Source organism: Miscanthus floridulus, chromosome 7 (assembly GCF_019320115.1).
Source record: "Miscanthus floridulus cultivar M001 chromosome 7, ASM1932011v1, whole genome shotgun sequence".
Lineage (NCBI taxonomy): Eukaryota > Viridiplantae > Streptophyta > Magnoliopsida > Poales > Poaceae > Miscanthus > Miscanthus floridulus.
In genome coordinates, this window is record NC_089586.1 from 93855298 (window position 1) to 93874954 (window position 19657).

Consider the following 19657-nt stretch of genomic DNA (forward strand, 5'->3'; position numbering starts at 1 on the left):
GTGTGGCTCTTTAGTTAGTTTTTGAGAGCACACTAACTTAGTGTAGTGTCATAGCTATTGTGTGGATAGAAACTATATAAACTAGAATTGTGGTAGGTGGCTTGCTGTTTTAGTAGGCTAGCGCAACACTTGCTTCGCCTCATAATTGTCTAACCGGTTTGTTAAGTGTTGTTGTAGAAATTTTTAATAGGCTATTCACCCCTCTAGCCATTAGGACCTTTCAACGCGGCATCGTCTTGCACGCTAGGCCTTAACTGGCGGCGCGGCCCCTATGTGGTCTCGTGGACTGGGCCTCCCCTAGCGGCTCGACCCATGTGCAGCCCTGTGGGTATTGGGGGTTATACGCCCACAATAGCTCAATGACACGCTCTACTGGAGTTGCTCTTCGTGATCTCCATGGGGTGAGCACAATCCCCTCACATATCCTCCTCTAGAGCACCGCACAATCTTCTCGTCTGCTTCAACGGAGTCACAAGCCACCAAGCCATCTAGGAGGTGGCAACCTCCAAGAGTAACAAGCACCACTGGCTTGCAACTCGATCACCTAGTGCCACTCGATGCACTCTCACAATGCAATCGCACTAGAATCGCATTCACACTCAACCGGATGATCACTATCAAGCGTATGTGAGTTAGAGGGCTCCCAAGCACACCTACATAAGCCACCAAGGCCTAAGGGTGCTCAGCAACCAGCCCATGGCTGAGTTCCACCCCTATTTATAGCCCCCAAGCCAAATAGAGCCATTGGAGCAAAGCTGCTGCTTTCTGTGAGGGCACCGGACATGGCGGTGCCCCTCCCAACGGTCGAATTCCAACTAGCCGTTGGTCACCAGGCAGGGGTGGTGGTGCCACCCAGGCAGCACCCCGAGCCCGGTTTCGCCTCCTCTTCTTCACCAACTTCTTCACCTTTGCAAATGTGCCAACACCACCAAGTGTTCACCAACTTGTGCACATGTGTTAGCTTTTCACAAATATTTCCTAAAGGATTAGTCACTCAATTCACCATGCCACTCGATCCTAGCAACGATGCAATGTTAGATCACTTGAGTGGCACTAGATGACCAATATACAAACAAGTTTGCCCCTCTTGATAGTACGACCATCTATCCTAAACCTGGTCATAAACTTCTCTACACACCTATGACCGATGAAATGAAATGCCCTATAGGTTATACCTTTGCCTTGCGCATTCCATTCCATCTCCTCTAATGTTGATGCAACACATGCACCAACTTTGATCAACAAATGATATGATCCACTTCATATCATCATGTGACCTTGTTGGTTCATCGATCTTGACCTCACTTGATTTTTACCGTTGCCTTCGTCCTTCGGCGCTAAGTCTTGCTCATGCTTCACCGCCACGTGGTCCATTGCTCCCAAGCCTCCAACTTGCCCTTCACGCTTGCAACCGGTCCATCAAGCCTTGTCTTGTCTTGATCTTCTCCACCTTAGTCACATGACTCAATGTCATATCTCATATGCAATAAGATCCTTCATCATATGTGTGAGCCTTGCAACAAATCCAAGCCATCTTCACCTCTATGGCATGAGTTGCTCACACATGATGTACTTGTGGACTGATCACCTATGTATCTCACTCAAACATATATTAGTCCACCTAAGATTGTCACTCAATTACCAAAACCAAACAAAAACCTTTCACCTTAGGGCGCCCACTGGGCTGTAGGGTTTGGCGAAGGGAGAGCGTGGACGACGCGCTCACGACGGAGTAACCCGAGGCAACCTGCCATGCTGGGCTGGTTTCGCCATGCATTGGGTTCCCCTTGACGGACTGCGACCTAGAGCAACCAAGAGGAGTGGTGGAGGAGGGGGCCACCTACGCCGGGGCAGCGGATGGCGACGGTGGCGGCATGGAGGAGGTGGCAGCGCTGGATCTGGCGGATCTTCCCATCTCCATGCATCATGGGCGGTGCGGCGGGTGTGCCATCACCTGCGGCCGCAGAACCGGCTGACCGAGAGCTAGGGCGGTGGTGGCGGCAGCGGTGAGGGGGAGCCGGGCGCCATGTATCCTGTGGAGTCGAGGGTTGGGGAGGCTGGATCCACAAGGGCAGGGGATGTGGAGGGGGCTGCCAGCGCCGGGATGGCGGCCGACGACGGTGGACGGTGGGGGGCGGCCTGCGGTGGTTGGGGCCCGAGCGGCTCAGGAGAGGAGGGGGCGGTGGCCGGCGCCGGGGAGGCGACGGCGGTGGCTGGGGCGCCGCCAGGGAGCGGGCTAGGGTTGGGAAGGGTCGGACCCCCCAGTAGCGTCGTCTTGAAGCTATATCTGCTTCATAATGAATCTGCTGATTATTGTTAGTCCACGGATAAGTTGGTAGATTCCATTTAACGAATTTGTAGTTTGTTGGTTTTTGGCCTTGTATTGGCTACACATTTACATATTGTCTCTTTGCAACCGTTTATTAACGCCATGGGAGATTGTCGGTTTGCACCCATTCATTAACGCCTTGCAGTAGATTGTCGGTTTCCATTTTGAGAACTTGTAGATTGCCGGTTCACATATTGCTTAACAAATTTGCAGTTTGTCGTTTCACCCTCTTATGATAAATACTATCTTGCTTGTCCATTTGTATATTTTTTGTTTGCAAATTGTCAGATTCTATTTAACGAACTTGTATATTGACGGTTTTCGCCCTTGGCTTAACACATTTATAGATCGTGGGTCTGCAACCATTTATTAATGCCATGGTAGATTGTCGATTTGCACCCATACATTAACGTTGTTGATCCAAGGGCGAATCCGTCATTGCATAAACGACCCTATCCGTTTCCACCCGCTTTCCGCTCTCGGCCCTCCAGCGCGTATAAATCCACGACCCAAACCACAGGCGCACGCGCTCATTTCCCTCCCTCTCCACACGCTCGCTTGCGCTTCTTTTTCCTCCCTGGTCCTACCATCCCTCCCCCGAAGTCGACGGTAGACGTGGTGGTAGTAGGCACAATGGCGAGACCCACTTCGCGCGCGTACCTCCACTTCGCGCAGGCGCCGCACGGCGTCGTCGTGCCGACGGGCCCGGCTGCCGCGGGCGAGGAGTTCGACGAGTCGGACATCTGGGGCGCGTTCGCCCCGAGCGCCGCGCCTGCCGAGCCGGCGAGGGCGCGCCCGTTTCTGGCCGCGCAGAAGGCGCCGGCGCCGGATGGCAGGGCCGCGCACGGGTCTCTGCCGGTGAAGATCCCGGACTGGTCCAAGATCCTGGGCCACGCGTACCGGCCTGGCTACCACTACGGCGGCGGCGCTGGGGACTGGGAGCTCGACGACGACGAGGATTCCGTGGACCTGGTGCCGCCCCACGAGCTGGCGGGGCGGCGCCGCGCCGCGTCGCTGTCGCTGTCGATGAACGGGGTCGTCGGCAGGACGCTCAAGGTCCGGGACGCGGTGTGGAAGCGGACCACCGGGTTCCAGGACTGATGACTGGAGAGTGGAGACGACGACGACGACTTGGATGGCGCGGACGCCATTTTGCACTCCTAGCTGTGCTTCGCATTGACAGAGGAATTTCGTTTAGCTTTCGATGATCGGGACTAGCTAGCTAGTTACTTTGTTGCTTCAGGTAGTGAGTGGTGCAGGTAGTTGATGGATGTTGTCTTTTAGTGAGAATTTCTGCTTGTAGCAGCGTTTTAGTCACCCCTTTTGCTGTGGGGCAATTCGATTTAGTTGTGTTTCTCGCCTCGCGCGCGGTAAGCCTTTGGCAATGCCATTGAGGAGATGAGGAGGTCTAGGTCTAGGTCTAGGTTTGTATTTGTATCGATCATTGATTGTTCATCGTTGCATTTGCTAGTGAATCATATTTGTGTTTTCGAACAATGAACAGAATGCAGCACTAGCAGGTGATCTGACGTCGTGTATGAGCTATAGCTAGCTAGCAGTGACATTGCGTTTCTGGTAGAGCGTATATCATGCAATGCGAGCGATCAATTCGGTGTCGTTATCCGCGGACAGTAAAACTGATTTGTCCTTGTCGCGGCGCGGATTAATGTACTCGTGAGACGGTTGTTTCGATATGTTTCTCTTCAACTTCAAGTGCGTGTGTTGTCCTCATTCGTCCCCGCAGTGCAGTGTGCAGTGATAACAGCGCTTGCTTACCTTACCAGGGAAACTCACCTCTTGCTGGAGTCGTCGTATAGTTGCAGCTAGAGTGTACTGTAGAACAGTGCTGTATCATCCTCGAGTCATCATCACCTTGACCGTGTTTAAATTTCGTCCGCGCGGTCAGTGCACTGACTAACTGTGGCTCCAGCTCCACGCACGGCGCCACAAATATCAGGTTTAACACAATCTTGGCGTGATGGGTTACGTTACTGAATACTGCAGGCCGTTGAAGTTGAAACCAGCTGGACTAGCTGGAATGAGCGAGGACGCCCCTCAGCGTGAACAAAAAGACAATCCAATCTTAATTACAACCCCGGCCTAGCTAACACGGTGGAAGAACACAACGTAATTCATCGATCTCAAAGTTCATGAGGTGCAGGTTTGCAACCAGTCGAGTGTCAACACACACATACTGTATGTGTGGTGTATATGTACATACCCACCACAGGTCTCTAGAACTGAAGCAATTTCCAGCAGCGCGCGGGGTTACCGAGGCTAACAAAAAAATAATCAATTAATTCCATGCAAAGTAAACAGCCACAGTACAACCGACGACGAACATTAGGGCATGTACAGCGCGTCTTTTATCCTCGTCTCCATGTTGCTGATTTTGCAAAAGAACCCTCCTTTGGCTTGGAGACGGCCGCGTCGTCGCCTCGCGAGACGACGCAGAGGGCTCGTGCTCCGAGGTCCAGTCGCCGGCTGCAACGGCGTTGTACGAGTCGTCTTCTCGACTCGACGACACACGTGGATCCAGCATGGGCGCACGTTGAATCTTGTATTGGCGCGCGTAGGAGGATGTTGCCCGCCGTGACCGTCTCTAGCCTCGCGATTGAGCTCCTCCGCGCCGCCGGCTGTGCACGACGACCTCCGCCGCGAGCCGCACCACAGGCTGCGCGCGACCTTCGCCCCAGCCGCCACGAGACGCGCGGTTCAGCTCCGCCCCGGCCGCCACGAGCCACACGGGCGAGCTCCGCGCCGGCCGCCGTGAGCTGCGCAGGCGAGCTCCGTGCCGGCCGCCGTGAGCCGCGCCAGCGAGGTCTGCCCCGGCCGCTGCGAGCCGCGCAGGCGAGGTCTACCCTGGCGCTGCGAGCGTGCAGACAAGCAAGCTTCCTCCATGGTAAGTCTTTCATGCGTTCTTGTTCAGATATATCCATCATGATTCAGAAATTTGTGAAAACAATTAACCATTTTGTGAATCATAATTTCATAACCTGCTCTCATTTGTTTGTGAACATGCAGCTCTGGTTGGAAGACAGTGGCCACTGTTGATTTCTCTAATTAAATTGGGTGGGCAAGAGAGTTGTTTGAACACTTGATTCAGACAGTGCTTGTTTCAGGTGGTTGCTGCTAGTGCTAGTGCATCAGCCATCTCTGAGAGAGATGGGAGCACTACAGGATCCGAGAGACTGTTTTTTTTCTCTATTGATCATCCTGAGTATTTTCAGATTGCATGAGAAGTGATGCATTGGTCACTCAAATGGCGGACCACGGCCGGACCGGCGAGGAAGAGTTGGGCTAAGCCGGTGAGGAAGAGCTAGGTGGCGCGGCGGGGCAGAGCGAGCAGGGCACATCCCGATGAGGCAAGCACGTCCAGCGCGAGCAGGGTCATCATGGCGGAGGTGAGCTTGGCAGGCGGCAAGTCCATGGAAACTGAATGTTTCTATTCGGCTTCTGAAAACTGATAACTGAACGCACTTTTGTCAGTTACCTGCATGTGTTCAATTGATTTTGATTCTTACCTTTTAGGTGTGAACTAATTAAACATGCCAAGATGTGATTTACTTTATATATATAATATATATGATTTACTTTGAAGGATTTATTTTGTATCAATTAGCAACACAATGGTACACACAATGGTACATAGAAATGATATTCATGATTGATCATGGCTACATGCAAGCATTAAATGATTTGTAGATAGCCAAATAGACAACAACTATCTGTGGGTTGTATGAGTTGTCTGTTTAGCCGTCTATATTGTAAATTCCAAAAACTTACAAACAACAACTGTCTGTCTGTTGTACATGCCCTTACTTTACTGCATGCGCGTGCGCAGCTCCGACTCACAGCACGCCTCAACGTACACATCTAACGCCGTGTTTAGTTTCATCTAACGCCGTGTTTAGTTTCAGGAAGTTGGAATTTTGAGCTACTGTAGCACTTTCGTTTTTATTTGGCAATTAGTGTTCAAACATGGACTAATTAGGCTCAAAACGTTCGTCTCGCAATTTCCCACCAAACTGTGCAATTAGTTTTTTTTGTCTACATTTAATGCTCCATGTACGGGCCGCAAACATTCGATGTGATGGCTACTGTAGCACTTTTTGGGATTTTAGGTTGGAACTAAACATGGGCTAATTATTATATTCAGCATGGAACCAATGATTACATTATATTCGACGGGATAGATGATCCGATATTCCTGCAGATCTCTGTGCTGTAACTGAATGATGTTATGGAAGGCCGGGGCGATCTGCCCTCGAACTCTATCCACACACAAAAAAGAGCCAGCTGCAAAATACTTAGATGACGCTAGCGGTCAAACGTAGTGGAGTGCGTGGTGGAGTGCACAATCATTCACTGTTCCAGCTTTCATGCATGACTGTGTTCCAGCGTACGTACGTTAAGCTTGCTTAGCTAGCCCCTTGGCAGGATGTAGTCCACGTCCACCGGGTGCGCGTCCGGGCGTCATCACCATCTTAACCATCTAGGCCACCACACTCATCTCTCCAAACCAGCTTCCTCTCTTCTTTCTGTTACACAAAGGACAATTGATGCTCCCACCCTTCCAAATTATATAACGTTTCGGCTTTTCTAGATTCATAGTTTTGCTACGCACCTAGATATATATTGTGTCCAGATACAAAGTAAAACATATGTATCTAGAAATGCCAAAACGGCTTATAATTGAGAACAGAGAGTGGTACATGCCGACGAGTTACTACGAATCGTGTTGGACAGTTAGAGTATGTTTCTAGAGGAATATTATTAGAAGATTTGGGGGGGGGGGGGGGGGGGGGGGCACTTTGTGTTTGTGTACTCATATTAGATGATTTTTCGATTTGAACGACGCTGCTTATTGAAGTTGTACATTGTTGAGTCTTTTCTTTATAAATTGTAGTTTGTCGATTGTTAGTTTCTTTGTTTTAGTAGTTGCTCGACCCCTTAGAAGTTGATGTCGTCGCTTACTCATTGTATTGTAAAGCCTGAGCTTTTTCTTTTTTTAATATAAATAATCAACAGTTCTTTGAATTGGGTCATAAAAAAGTTTATTGATTCACACCCGCTGCATAATTAATGAACCTACAGATGATTGTTAGTCCATGCACGAGTTAGTTAAAACAGTTGTAAAATGTCAGATTCGATTTAACGAACTTGTAGATTGTAGGTTTCACCCTTGGCTTCATGCATTTACAGATTGTCGTTTTGCATCAGTTTATTAATGCCATAGTAAATTGTCGGTTTGCACCAATTCATTAACGCCTTGTGGTAGATTGTCAGTTTCCATATTGAGAACTTGTAGATTGCCGGTTCAGATATATTGCTTAACAAATTCACAGCTTGTCGTTTCACCCTCTTACGACAAAGGCTATCTTGCTAGTCCATTTGTACATTTTTTATTTGCAAATTGTCGGATTCCATTTAACGAACTTGTAGCTTGTCGGTTTTCGCCCTAGGCTTAACACATTTATAGATTGTGGGTTTGCAACCATTTATTAACGCCATGGTAGATTGTCGGTTTGCACCCATACATTAAAGACTTGCGGTAGATTGTCGGTTTCCATTTGACAACTTGTCGATAGTCAGTTCACATACATTGCTTAACAAATTTGCAGTTTGTCGTTTCACCCTCTTACAACAAATACTATCTTGCTTGTTCATTTGTACATTATTTCTTGCATGTGCTCAATGTCATCGAGGGGGAGGCAGTCGATGGGCCTATGTGCAAGCATGTGTGCTTAGGACAATGCGGTGGGATACAGTGTCCAAACGACCATACATGACCATCATTTGGACAATATTATTAGATGCTTTACTGGCTATAATATCATATTTTATAGTTGAGGGGTCATGCAATCAACCCTTGATAAGTTATGGGGTTATATAGACTTTTTAATATGTCATGTCATCAAAACCACCTTCAAAACTGCTTCAAGGGGTTATTTAGACGGTTTTCAATAGTTTGAGGGCAATAATACCTGGTTTTATAGGTGAAGGAGTGAAGGACAACCACCAATATTTGAGGGGGTTAAGTAGATTTTTTCCTTTACAGTTTGCAACCATTTATTAACGACATGGTATATTGTCGGTTTGCACCTATTCTTTGACGTCTTACGGTAGATTGAAGGTTTCCATTTTTAGAACTTATGTAGATTGTTGGTTCACATATATTGCTTAACAAATTTGTAGTTTGTCGTTTCACCCTGTTATGACAAAGACTATCTTGTTGGTCCATTTGTACAATTTTTCTTTGCAAATTGTCCGATTCCATTTAACAAACTTATAAATTGTTGGTTTCCTCCCTTTGCTTAACGCATTTACAGATTGTTGGTTTGCAACCATTCATTAACGCCATTTGATGAATACATAACACTGGGGTTACCTAAATCCTTGGGTTAGCATCATGACAGTACGATTAACTCCTGATCGACTTTCCTACTCGGCCCAGGGCTCAGGGGCTACACCCAACTGGTGCGCGCACGCGCCCCCACCAAATATCGAGAAATGCTCGCAAGGCTCAAGATAACCTGGGCGATGGGCAGTCTCGTCGTTCACAAAAGGCGCCTTTGGCTGAACTAGCAACACGACTCTCCCCCGGGAATCTAGGGGCTCCCTAGGAGCTCGACGCAGGCCTCCCTAAAGTGTCAGCGCCGATGCCCATGACTAACTGAAGGTGGTTCTACTGCAATGGGCCCACGTCCAATTGTCCTTACCAACTCTCAGCATATGCGACGATGCTGGGAATCTTCTGATAAGCATCAGGAGATTGAGACACGAACAGAGTTGCAGCACCAATGGACCTAGCAGAGCGTTGTCCCCTTGCTCTCGTGAGGCTTTGTCTCAACCACTCCTGGCAAGGGGTCAAGCCTGGGGCGTGACACAATGCGATAGGGGGAACATGCAGTCACTTTGCCTCAAGGAAGAGATGAGGGTGTGGGCCGGGCACTGTGTTAGTCTCTCCTAGGGGGGGCTTCTCCTTCATTGGCAAACGACGGACACTAAGAGAAGAGCAGACCCGGGGGAGACACAACGACATCTCTAGGCTCTGATGATCGGCTCCAGACCTCTGCAAGCGACATCAGGGATGGGTCCAGCACTATCGGCTAGGACCACAAAGGAGGCTTCTCATTCGTTGGCAAGCGACGGACACCATGAGAAGAGCAGACCCGGGGGAGACACAGCACCTATACGATCGGCTCTAGACATTTGCAAGCGACATTAGGGATCGGTCCAGCACTATCGGCTAGCACCACAAAGGAGACAACGTCGGACGCCCACTTGCCAACCAAGGAAGCTACCAGACCCAACTCCTTGTACTCCTCTCGCCCCTCAAGAGATATAGGTTAGGGTAGAGGCTCCTATGGACAGCAAGAGATCGATTTGACCCAATCCAAGAAAGAAACCCTAGACCAGAACTAGCTACTGCTCCCCTACCATATCTCTCTCTATGTGTGTGTGTGTTTGTGTCCGCGCACGTGTGTGTAAGAACTCGCTTGAGCCTTCTAACATGAAGAACTCGTTGCTGAACCTAGGGCTCATAAGCCCAAACTAGGATAAACATTTCGTGTCTTGAGTGCTAACCACCAAAGTCCCACACATTGACCCACTAATCAATCCTCTAATTACTAGTTGTGGTTACGAACCCATGACACCATGGTATTGTCAGTTTACACCCATTCAGTAATGCCTTGGTAGATTGTCGGTTTCCATTTTGAGAATTTTTAGATTGCCGGTTCACAAATATTGGTTAAAAATTTTGCAGTTTGACCTGTCACCCTCTTACGATAATAAAGACTATCTCTCTTATCCATCTGTACATTTTTCTTTGCAAATTGTCGGGTTCCATTTAATGAATATGTAGATTGTCAGTTTTTGCCTTTTTAGTGCCTTGGTAGATTATCGTTTTGCATCCATTCGTTAATGCTTAGTAGATTATCAATTTCCTTTTTGGAACTTGTAGACTGACGGTTCACATACATTGGTTAACAAATTTGTAGTTTGTCATTTCACCCTTTTACAACATAGACTGTCTTACTTGTCCATTTGCTCATCTTGTCCTTGCAAATTGTTGGATTCCATTTAGCGAACTTGTAGATTATCGGTTTTTAATGCATTCATATATATCGGTTAACAAATTTGTAGTTTATCATTTCGCTCTCTTACGACAAATTAAAGACTATCTTGCTTGTCCGTTTGCACTTTTTTTTTCTTTGCAAATTTGTAGATTGTCTGTTTTCGCCTGTTGCTTAATTCATTTACAAAATTGTCAATTTGCAAACATTTAATAGCACCTTGGTAGATTGTCGATTTGTATCCATTCATGCGCATAGATTGTTGGTTTCCATTTTGGGAACTTGTAGACTATTGATTCACATATATTGGTTAACAAATTTGCATGCAGTTTGTTGTTTCACCCTTTTCCGAGAAAGACACTCTTGCTTGTCCATTTACACATTTTTCTTTGCAATTTTGTTCGCTCTTGTCTGAATGAAATTGTGATTGTCAATTTGCACTAGTTGTGTCCCAAGTATGTTCACTTCATTATGTGTAGATTCTAATGGTGGGCAAGGTACAGTGAATGTTGTGGCTGCATGCTACAAAGTTTGTCGCAAAAGCAAGATGTAGGAAAAAACATAGTTTGGGAAGTAGGCTTTGGTCGACATTTTCCGGTACTATCTTTTTTTCTAAAACTATGCTGTTTTAGTTTTTTTTAAGGAAATATTTTTTTCACTTTGGCCAAGTTTATATGAATGAATATATTAACAATTATAATAATACCAACTAAATGCCCTAGCCTGGCTGTCCAGACATTTTATGGTGAATTTAATATAAACTTAATTTTTTATTACAGATGTTGGTGTATTTGTTTAATAAACTAGATCAAAATAAAAGAAATTTAACTTAGAAAAAAACTAACGGCCAACATTTTAGAATGGAGAGAGTATCAACGAATTCCACAGGGGAGGCCTTATGGTGGGGATGTCTTAGGACTTTGTTATGTCTGGAGTAGTATAAAGTTTAAAATCTCGGGATTTGTCCACATTAAAAGAGGTCCTATTATATTACTATGTATCAAGAGCATTTTGTCTCTTAGAGCAAGGCTAATACGACAGCTTGTTGCTAGATGTATGAATCCTTACAGTCCAATTCTTAGCCTACTCATATAATAGTTAGCTCTTCACAATTAATATATAGTCCACTTATTTCTCTCACAAAACTTCCATAATCTCTTCGTTTCTCTTTCTTCCATCTAAGCATTCAGCCAGCTTACATCCTGCTATTATAATTGATCTTAGCTAGATTAATAGAGCCAATCTAATTTATATCCATATAGTCTTTTATCATACTAAATACTTGCTTGACTCTAAAAAACGATTTTGTACAACTTCTTATGAATACAGATATTTCCTATTTCTAATTGAGTGGTGTGCCCGATATTTTTATTTTCATAATTAGAAAAAAATGGTGGCACATATTTGAGGTGATGCCTTTTTATGTTGAGCCCAAACTAGAAATGACACAAGTATTAAGTGCACCTCGAGAATTGCAGAAAATATTCCAACAAAAAAACGAATTGATAGAACATGTGATCATATATATATACTTTTTTTTGAGGAAGTGATCATATATACTTGAGCATGCAAAATATAAGCTTGAACAAAAACTTGTGCGGGGAGAAACATCAAGAGAAATCATTGAGTAAATAGTTGGCACAAATAGGAAAGTACTCGGATTCATCATGCCAGTAAGGATAAACTAGATCATAACCATAAACGACACACATAGGAAGTACTCGGATTCCACGGAAAGCGAGCAGTCTGGGTACAGCTGACGAACACAAGCTAGCTGCTGCCCTAATCGATCGGAATCACAACACACCAGAACAGCTAAATTATTATCCAAACATCCAGACGATTAATCAACTGAGAAACATGAACGACGAAATAAGAAACTAATAATTATTCTTAGACGGGATGATCCTCCTGCAGATCTAGGCCTGGCTCCCTCGTGCTGCTGCTGCCCTTGATTATTACTCATCTTCCACTGAAGGTGGCGTTGCCGCCTGGCTCGTGCCTCCGGTCTCCTTCTCGGCGTCGTCCAGGTCCTTGAGGAATCCCTTGATGGTCTCCTCCAGATCCTTGTAGCGCTCCCCTATTTCTGCCGGCAGCGGGGCGACCAGCTTCTTTGTTTCAGATTTTTTCTGAGAGAAGCAAGGAAGATCCAGAGACAAATTAGTAGATTATATACTCAGTTGCAGCGTTGCCTCCGTATATATGGTTTAGCTTAGAGCATCTGGTTCACAGACCGCTGGAAAGTCAAAAAAAAAAAAAACAAGAAGATTATGATTTGCCTACCTGCGGCTCGGAGCTTTCCATGTTCTTCCCCGTAGGAAACAGAATCTCCAGCTTCTCTAGCAGCACTGGGAGCTGCGTGTGCATGGCACAGAGAAACACATATGAAGATTTAGAATTCTCAATTCTTTGTCGTTCTCTTGAAGTCGTACTATTAATTATTCAATCAACCGTAGTGAAGCAGATTTTAATTAAATGACCAACCAGCCGATGATTATCTTGTTTGCCCACAGGATCTCCGGCACGGATGAATCGATCACTCACCAGTGTTGCCGACCACGACTATCGTTGTCTGATCACACACTATAGCTAGGGGTAGAAGAAAGGACGGAGAACAGAGCACACACACAGCACAAGCACCAGCGTTGGCCGGAGCTCTGCAGAGAAGATGGCAAAACTGAACTCGTTCTCTTTATTGAGTTGCAGTGGCAAACTATATATACAACTCTATCCATCTAGTCCTAGTACAGCTGTCATTCTGCTACAGTGGCTAGATATGACAGCAGGACTGACTCTGGCGTCTGCTCCTGCTGTGGCTACAGTGCGGCAGGTGAACAGTTCGGCGCCTGCCCCTGCTGTGGCTACAGTACCACAGCAGGGTACCTTTTCGGCACCGCCTTCCTCTGTCGTCACTTCTACAGAAATGAGATCTAGTCCTAGTTGGAAACTAGCTCTACTCCCAGTTTTCCAACCGGGACTAGCAATCCGGGGCTAAAGGTGTTGTTCTTTAGTCCCGGTTTGCCACAACCGGGACTAAAGATCCTCCCAGCTTTAAAAAAAATAATGCCTCCCACCGCTGCGCCCTGTGAGATTCGAACCCAAGACCTCATGCACTGCCTCGCGCGTAGCTTACCACTCCACCTACACAACACATCTAACAATGGATATGATGCTTTCCTTTTGAACTAATCCATCCAGGGACCTTTAGTCCCAGTTGGTGTTGCCAACCGGGACTAAAGGGTCCTTTAGTCCGGGTTGGTGTTACCAACCGGGACTAAAGGGTCTACCTTTAGTCTGGGTTGGTATTACCAACCGGGACTAAAGGTTGGAGGACTTTTAGTCCCGGTTTAACCGTTGGGCAGGGACCTTTAGTCTCAGTTGGAGACAACAACCGGGACTAAAGGCCTTCTAGTCCCGGAGGCAAAAAATACCGAGGCTAATGCCAAATTGGGACATCATTCTAAAGTCTGTTCTCTAGTAGTGCGTGTGTTCACACAAGGAAGCAGTAGATTATTCAACAAATCTTTCCCTAATTCTACTGCTAACCCTTGAACCCCCTCCATGCCGATCATCTCCTTCAGCTCCGTGAACCGAAGAAGACCGAGCGGCTTGGTGAGGACGTCCGCGAGTTGTCGACCAGTTTCGACGAACTCGATGACGATCTGCCCTCCATCGACACAGTCCCTGAGGAAGTGGAACTTGACGTCGGTGTGCTTGCTCCGGTCGTGGAGAACCAGATTTTTCGCGAGGGCGATGGCGGGCTGGTTGTCCACCATTAGTGCTAGTGGGTGAGCTTCCACACCGGTCAGCTCGCCCAGCAGCCGGCGCAGCCACACAACTTGGCACGCCACTGTGGCCACCGCCACGTACTCTGCTTCATACGTACACAGCGCCACCACCTTCTGTTTCAGCGACATCCATGAGATTGGAGTCGACCCGAGAAAAACGAGCATGCCAGAGGTGCTCCGCCATCCATCAATGTCCCCCGCCATGTTAGCATCGCTAAACACAGTGAGCTGTAGCCTACTTTTGCCGGTCTTGGGGAAGACGATCCCCTGATCCACCATCCCCTTGATATAGCGCCGTAGCCGCTTAACTGTAGCCCAGTGATCCTCTCTAGGATCCTCCATGAAGCGGCTGACGTAGCCCACGGCGAACGCAATGTCCGGCCTCGTGTGGACTAGGTACCGCAGACCGCCAATGATGCTCCGGTAGAGTGTTGCATCTACCTTCACCATGGTACTGGCCTTCGTTAGTTTTAGTTGCTCCTCCATCTGAGTCATGCACGGCTTGCACTCAGCCATGCTACTCTGCTCCAACAGCTTCGAGGCATACGCGCTCTGACCGAGCATGAGCACCTCCTTCTCCTGTCTCACCTTAATGCCGAGGTAGTAGGAGAGCGCACCGAGATCGCTCATTCGAAAATGAGCCGCCATCTCACGCTTGAAGTTGTCGATGTCCTCTGCACACGTGCCAGTGACGATCAAGTCATCCACATACACGCCGACGATGAGCTCCTCCTTCCCCGTCGCCGCGTGTAGAGCGTGTGCTCGGTTGCGCACCGTGTGAATCCAAGCTCGCACAACGTGGTGTCAAGCTTGGCGTTCCACGCTCGTGGGGCCTACCGCATCCCCTAGATTGCCTTGCGCAGTCGGAGCACCCTGTGCTCCACTCCCTTGATGGCGAAATCCAAAGGTTGTCTGACAAAGACCGTCTCCGCCAGCTCGCCATTGAGGAAGGTCAATTTGATGTCTAGGTGATGGACGTGCCAGTCCTTCGTTGCTGCCAAGGCCAGTAGCAGTCGGACGGACTCCATGCGTGCTATCGGTGCAAAGACTTCCTCAAAGTCGATGCCCTCGTGCTGGACAAAGCCTCGGGCGATGAGTCGCACCTTGTGCTTGACACTGGCGCCGTGCTCGTCTCGCTTGACCTTGTACACCCACTTTAGGCCAATCGGACGGCATCCTGGAAGTGGATCGACGAGCTCCCAAGTTTCATTTTCATCGATCGCCTTCATCTCCTCCAACATCGCCAATTTCCATCACGCTCGGCTAGCACGAACGTGGGTGGTTCCTCTGCACTGACGAGAAGCAGCTCTGGGTCATTGAGCAGCCTACCCGCCAGGCCTGAGGGCCCTGTGCCACCGATGATGTCATCCAACCTGTGGAACCGCACCTCCTCACCTTCGTGGAAGGCATCCACGAACTCAGTGATGTCACTTGGAGGTGAGGCGAACTCGATCGGCATCGATGGAGTTCCCTATTTCAATGGAGTTCCCTATTCCACCGGAGTGGTCTACACAGCACCTGGAGTGCTCGACACCCTAGCTGCAGTGCTCGGCACTACTCCTGGACCGCTTGTCACCACTCCTGGAGTGGTCTGCACCCCTCCCAGAGTGCTCAACACCCGTCTTGCAGTGGTCGGTACCACTGCAAGACCCCTCGGCTCTGCTACGGGAGTGTTCGGCACCCATCCTAGAGTAGTTGACACCACTGTAGGACCTCCTGGCTCCACTCCTAGAGTACTCGGCACCTCCCTAGGAGTGCTCGGCTCTGTCGCTAGAGTGCTTGGCTCTGTCGCTGGAGTGCTCGGCACCCCTCCCGGAGTGCTCGGCACCTCTTCTCCAGCGTCTCCACCACCATGGATGACTAAGTGCTCAACGATGAAGGTGCTGGTGAAGCCACCAGCTTCCCCCATGCTCGGACTGTTTCAGTCCTAAGCCACCTTCTCATCAAACACGACGTCGCGCGAGACAAGCACCTTGCCTCCGTGTGGGTCGTAGAGCCGGTACGCCTTGGTACCTTCCACATAGCCTAGGAACACCATCGGTGTGCTCCTGTCCTCCAGCTTGGTGAGGACCGGCTTCATCTTCCTAACGTGGCTGATGCAGCCGAATGTCCGGAGGAAGGACATGCTTGGCTTGCGCCCATACCAAGCTTCAAACGGCATCTTGCCCTTCAGGGCCTTGGTGGGTGCGCGGTTGAGGATGAACACTGCCGTGGTCACCGCCTCACCCCAGAACCTTGCTAGCATGCTCTTGGCCTTCATCATGGATCGAGCCATGCTGACCACCGTCTGGTTCCGCTGCTCCACCATGCCATTCTGCTGTGGCGAGTACGGCCTGGTGTGGTGTTGCACCACACCCTAATTCGTGCAGTACGCAGCGAACTCCACCGAAGTGAATTCGCCACCACGATCTGTCCTCAGCACGCGTAGCTTCTTGCCGCTCTCTGCCTCCGTGGGCGTCTTGAACTTCTTGATCGTCGTCGCCGCTTCGTCCTTGCTCATCAGGAGTTGCAGCCACATGCAGCAACTACAATCATCCATGAGCAGGAGGAAGTACCGCCAACCACCATTTGTGGCTGGCGTGATTGGCCCATAGAAACCACTGTGGACGAGCTCGAGGGCGTCCATCACGTGATACTTGGCCGCCTTTGGGAGCGGCAGCCTCCTCTGCTTCCCTACCAGGCAGCTGTCACACAGCTCGCCTGCGTGCTCGATGTGGGGCAGCCCTCGGACCATCTTCTCCAGCCGACCAAGCGCGTCGAAGCTGAGATGGCCGAGCCGAGCATGCCACAGCCATGACTCCTCGGTGTGCCTTGCCGCCAGGCACACCGGCTGCTCCACCTTTAAGTCGAGCAGGTACAACTGGTTCCGGTACCTCTTCACCTTGGCAAGAAGTCGCTGCTCCCGGTCCCTGATCCTAAGGACTCTGTCCTTGATCAATACCTCGCTACCACGCTCATCTAGCTATCCAATGCTAATGATGCTTGAACGCGGCTACGGGATGTAATATACATCCGTTAACACGAGGTGCTCATCTTTCTAGCACCTGTAGATGATGGTGTCGCGCCCTCGGATAACCACCCTTGAGCCATCACCGAACTTCACCATGTTGGTCACGTCGTCGTCGAGCTCGGAGAAGGCTACCTTAGAGCCCGTCATGTGGTTGCTGGCGCCAGAGTCCAGATACCACCACTGCTCCTGCTCGCCGCCCACACATCTAAGGTGGACTTGGGCACGTGGTTTGTCAAGGTTGATAGCCTTCAGGGCCTTCCTAGGCCCTGCCACCACCATCACCTCTCCCTTCTCCTCGACCTCAACGTCGTGCAGTGCACAGAACGTTGCCATCAGGATAGTGGCCTCATCACCATCATTAGCTTGCACCAGATGAGCCTCAGTCTTCTTCTCCTGCTTACGATTTGGGCACTCCCATGTCTAATGGCCCATCTTCCCGCAGCACCGACAGTCATTGGGGGCGACCTGCTTCTTCTTCTCCGAAGAAGCCTTGCCGCGGCACTTGCCATCGCCACTACAGCTGGAGGAGGTTACCCCGGAGTTCCTCCGGGCAGCTCACTCCTCCTCTGTCAGTAGCAGCTTGCTGCTGTCCTTTGTTGCTATCAACTGCTCTACATGCTCGTCCACCGCCCGCAGACGGCATGTCACATCCTCAATAGAGAGGGTGGACAAGTCCAGCATCGTCTCTATGGAGAGAGCGATTTGGATGTACTTTGTCGGCACGGAGTGGAGGTACTTGGAGACCGCCTCCTCTTCGTCGATGGTGATGCCGTGGCTCCTCAGCTTGCTGATGAGCGTCTACAGGCGGAGGGAGAAGTCCTCCACTAATTCACCATCCTTGAACTTGAGGTTGGCGTACTCCTGCTTCAGAAGCTGAGCCGTCGCCTTCTTTGCGCGGTCGAAACCGATGCGCATCGCCACAATGGCCTCCCAGGGTCCTTAGCGGAGCTCTTTGCCCCTAACGGCTCCCTGTACTCCGCCGGTACAGCAGCGAGGACAGCCTCCAACGCTAACATATTGTCTTCTTCATTGTCGGTGCCCTTGTCAACAACATTCAAGAGCCAACGGGCTCTGAGCTTGGCGTTCATGGTCACCACCCACTCTCCATAGTTGGTGCGAGTTAGTGTCGGCCAACTGGTGCCGCTGACCTTCCGCACCATGCGCACAATGACCTCCTGTCGTGGCTGGGCAGCCACAGCAGCTCCGCTGTTGTCGCCCATCTCCAAACCGTCCGTCATCGCCAGCGGTTAGTCCGGCACGGTGCTTGTACGGCTCCGATACCACTTGTTGGCCCACAGGATCTCCGGCACGGGTGAGTCGACCACTCACCAGCGTTGCCGACCACACACTATGGCTAGGGGTAGAAGAAGGGAGGGAGAACAGATCACACACACACACAACACAAAGCACCAGCGTTGGCCGGAGCTCTGCAGAGGAGATAGAAAAACTGAACTCGCTCTCTTTACTGAGTTGCAGTGGCAAACTATATATACAACTCTATCCATCTAGTCCTAGTACAGTTGTCATACTGCTATAGTGACTAGATGTGACAGCAGGACTGACTCTGGCGCCTGCTCCTGCTGTGGCTATAGTGCGGCAGGTGAGCCGTTCGACGCCTACCCCTGCTGTGGCTACAGTACCATAGCAGGGTACCTTTTCAGCGCCGCCTTTCCCTGCCGTGTGTTCACACAAAGAAGCAGTAGATTATTCAACACACCTGCTTGTAAATAATGTCATGTTCCCTGCGGCACTTGGCTACCCTCTTCTTGAAACTATCTTCCAGCGACATCGTAGGGGTTAACTCACTAAGCGCCTATCTCCTAGTTTGTGTTTGAGCCTGTCGCTCACTTCTGGATCTAGCTACTAGGAATTTTGAGGTCACGGGGCTGGCCTTTTATAGAGCTAGCTTTACTGTTGGGGTGGGAAGTGTGGCTGACACCCACCACACCCAGCTTGAATTATCTGTTTTTTTATTAATAAAAAACTATCTCATTTTTTATAAAGTACTCTCTCAAAAGGTGTATGGTTTTTCTATGCACCTATGTATATATTATGTCTAAATACATCATAAAAATATATATATTTAAAAAAGCCAAAAAGACTTTACTTCCTCCGTTGCACCGTTACAAAATTATAAGACATATTATCTTTTCTAGATACATTGTTTAAGTACATGGCAAAAACTATGTATCTAGAAAACTAACAATGTATTATTATTTGAAATGGAGGGAGTAAAATTTTGAATAGAGAGGGAGTAGAAGGTATCTTTTTTTCTTTGTGTGATTCTTTAGATGCATAAGACTATAGGAGAACCGCATGCTGTTGTACTACGAAGAGGTAAAAGACTATTTTTTCTGAGATTAATTAGATCCCTTTTCTATGCAAAAAGATAATTAATCAATACTCGGCTCCTCTGACCGGTTGGTCGGGACGTCCGCCTGGTACTCTC

At 49.0% G+C, this 19657-nt stretch overlaps 2 protein-coding genes across 2 annotated transcripts; one reads left to right on the top strand and one right to left on the bottom strand.

The window, feature by feature from the left end:
- The first annotated feature begins 2962 nt into the window (after positions 1-2962).
- Positions 2963-3430, top strand: LOC136463848 (protein S40-4-like). The gene has a single exon (XM_066462824.1). It carries the CDS (start codon positions 2963-2965, stop codon positions 3428-3430), a length of 468 nt encoding a protein of 155 aa, XP_066318921.1.
- An 8938-nt stretch (positions 3431-12368) lies between these two features.
- On the bottom strand, positions 12369-18997 carry LOC136463849 (uncharacterized). The gene is made up of 3 exons (XM_066462825.1): positions 18926-18997; positions 12694-12765; positions 12369-12539 (listed from the first exon to the last, which is right to left on the bottom strand). The coding sequence occupies exons 1-3, from the start codon at positions 18995-18997 to the stop codon at positions 12369-12371; spliced, it is 315 nt and encodes a 104-aa protein (XP_066318922.1).
- Positions 18998-19657: the final 660 nt, after the last annotated feature.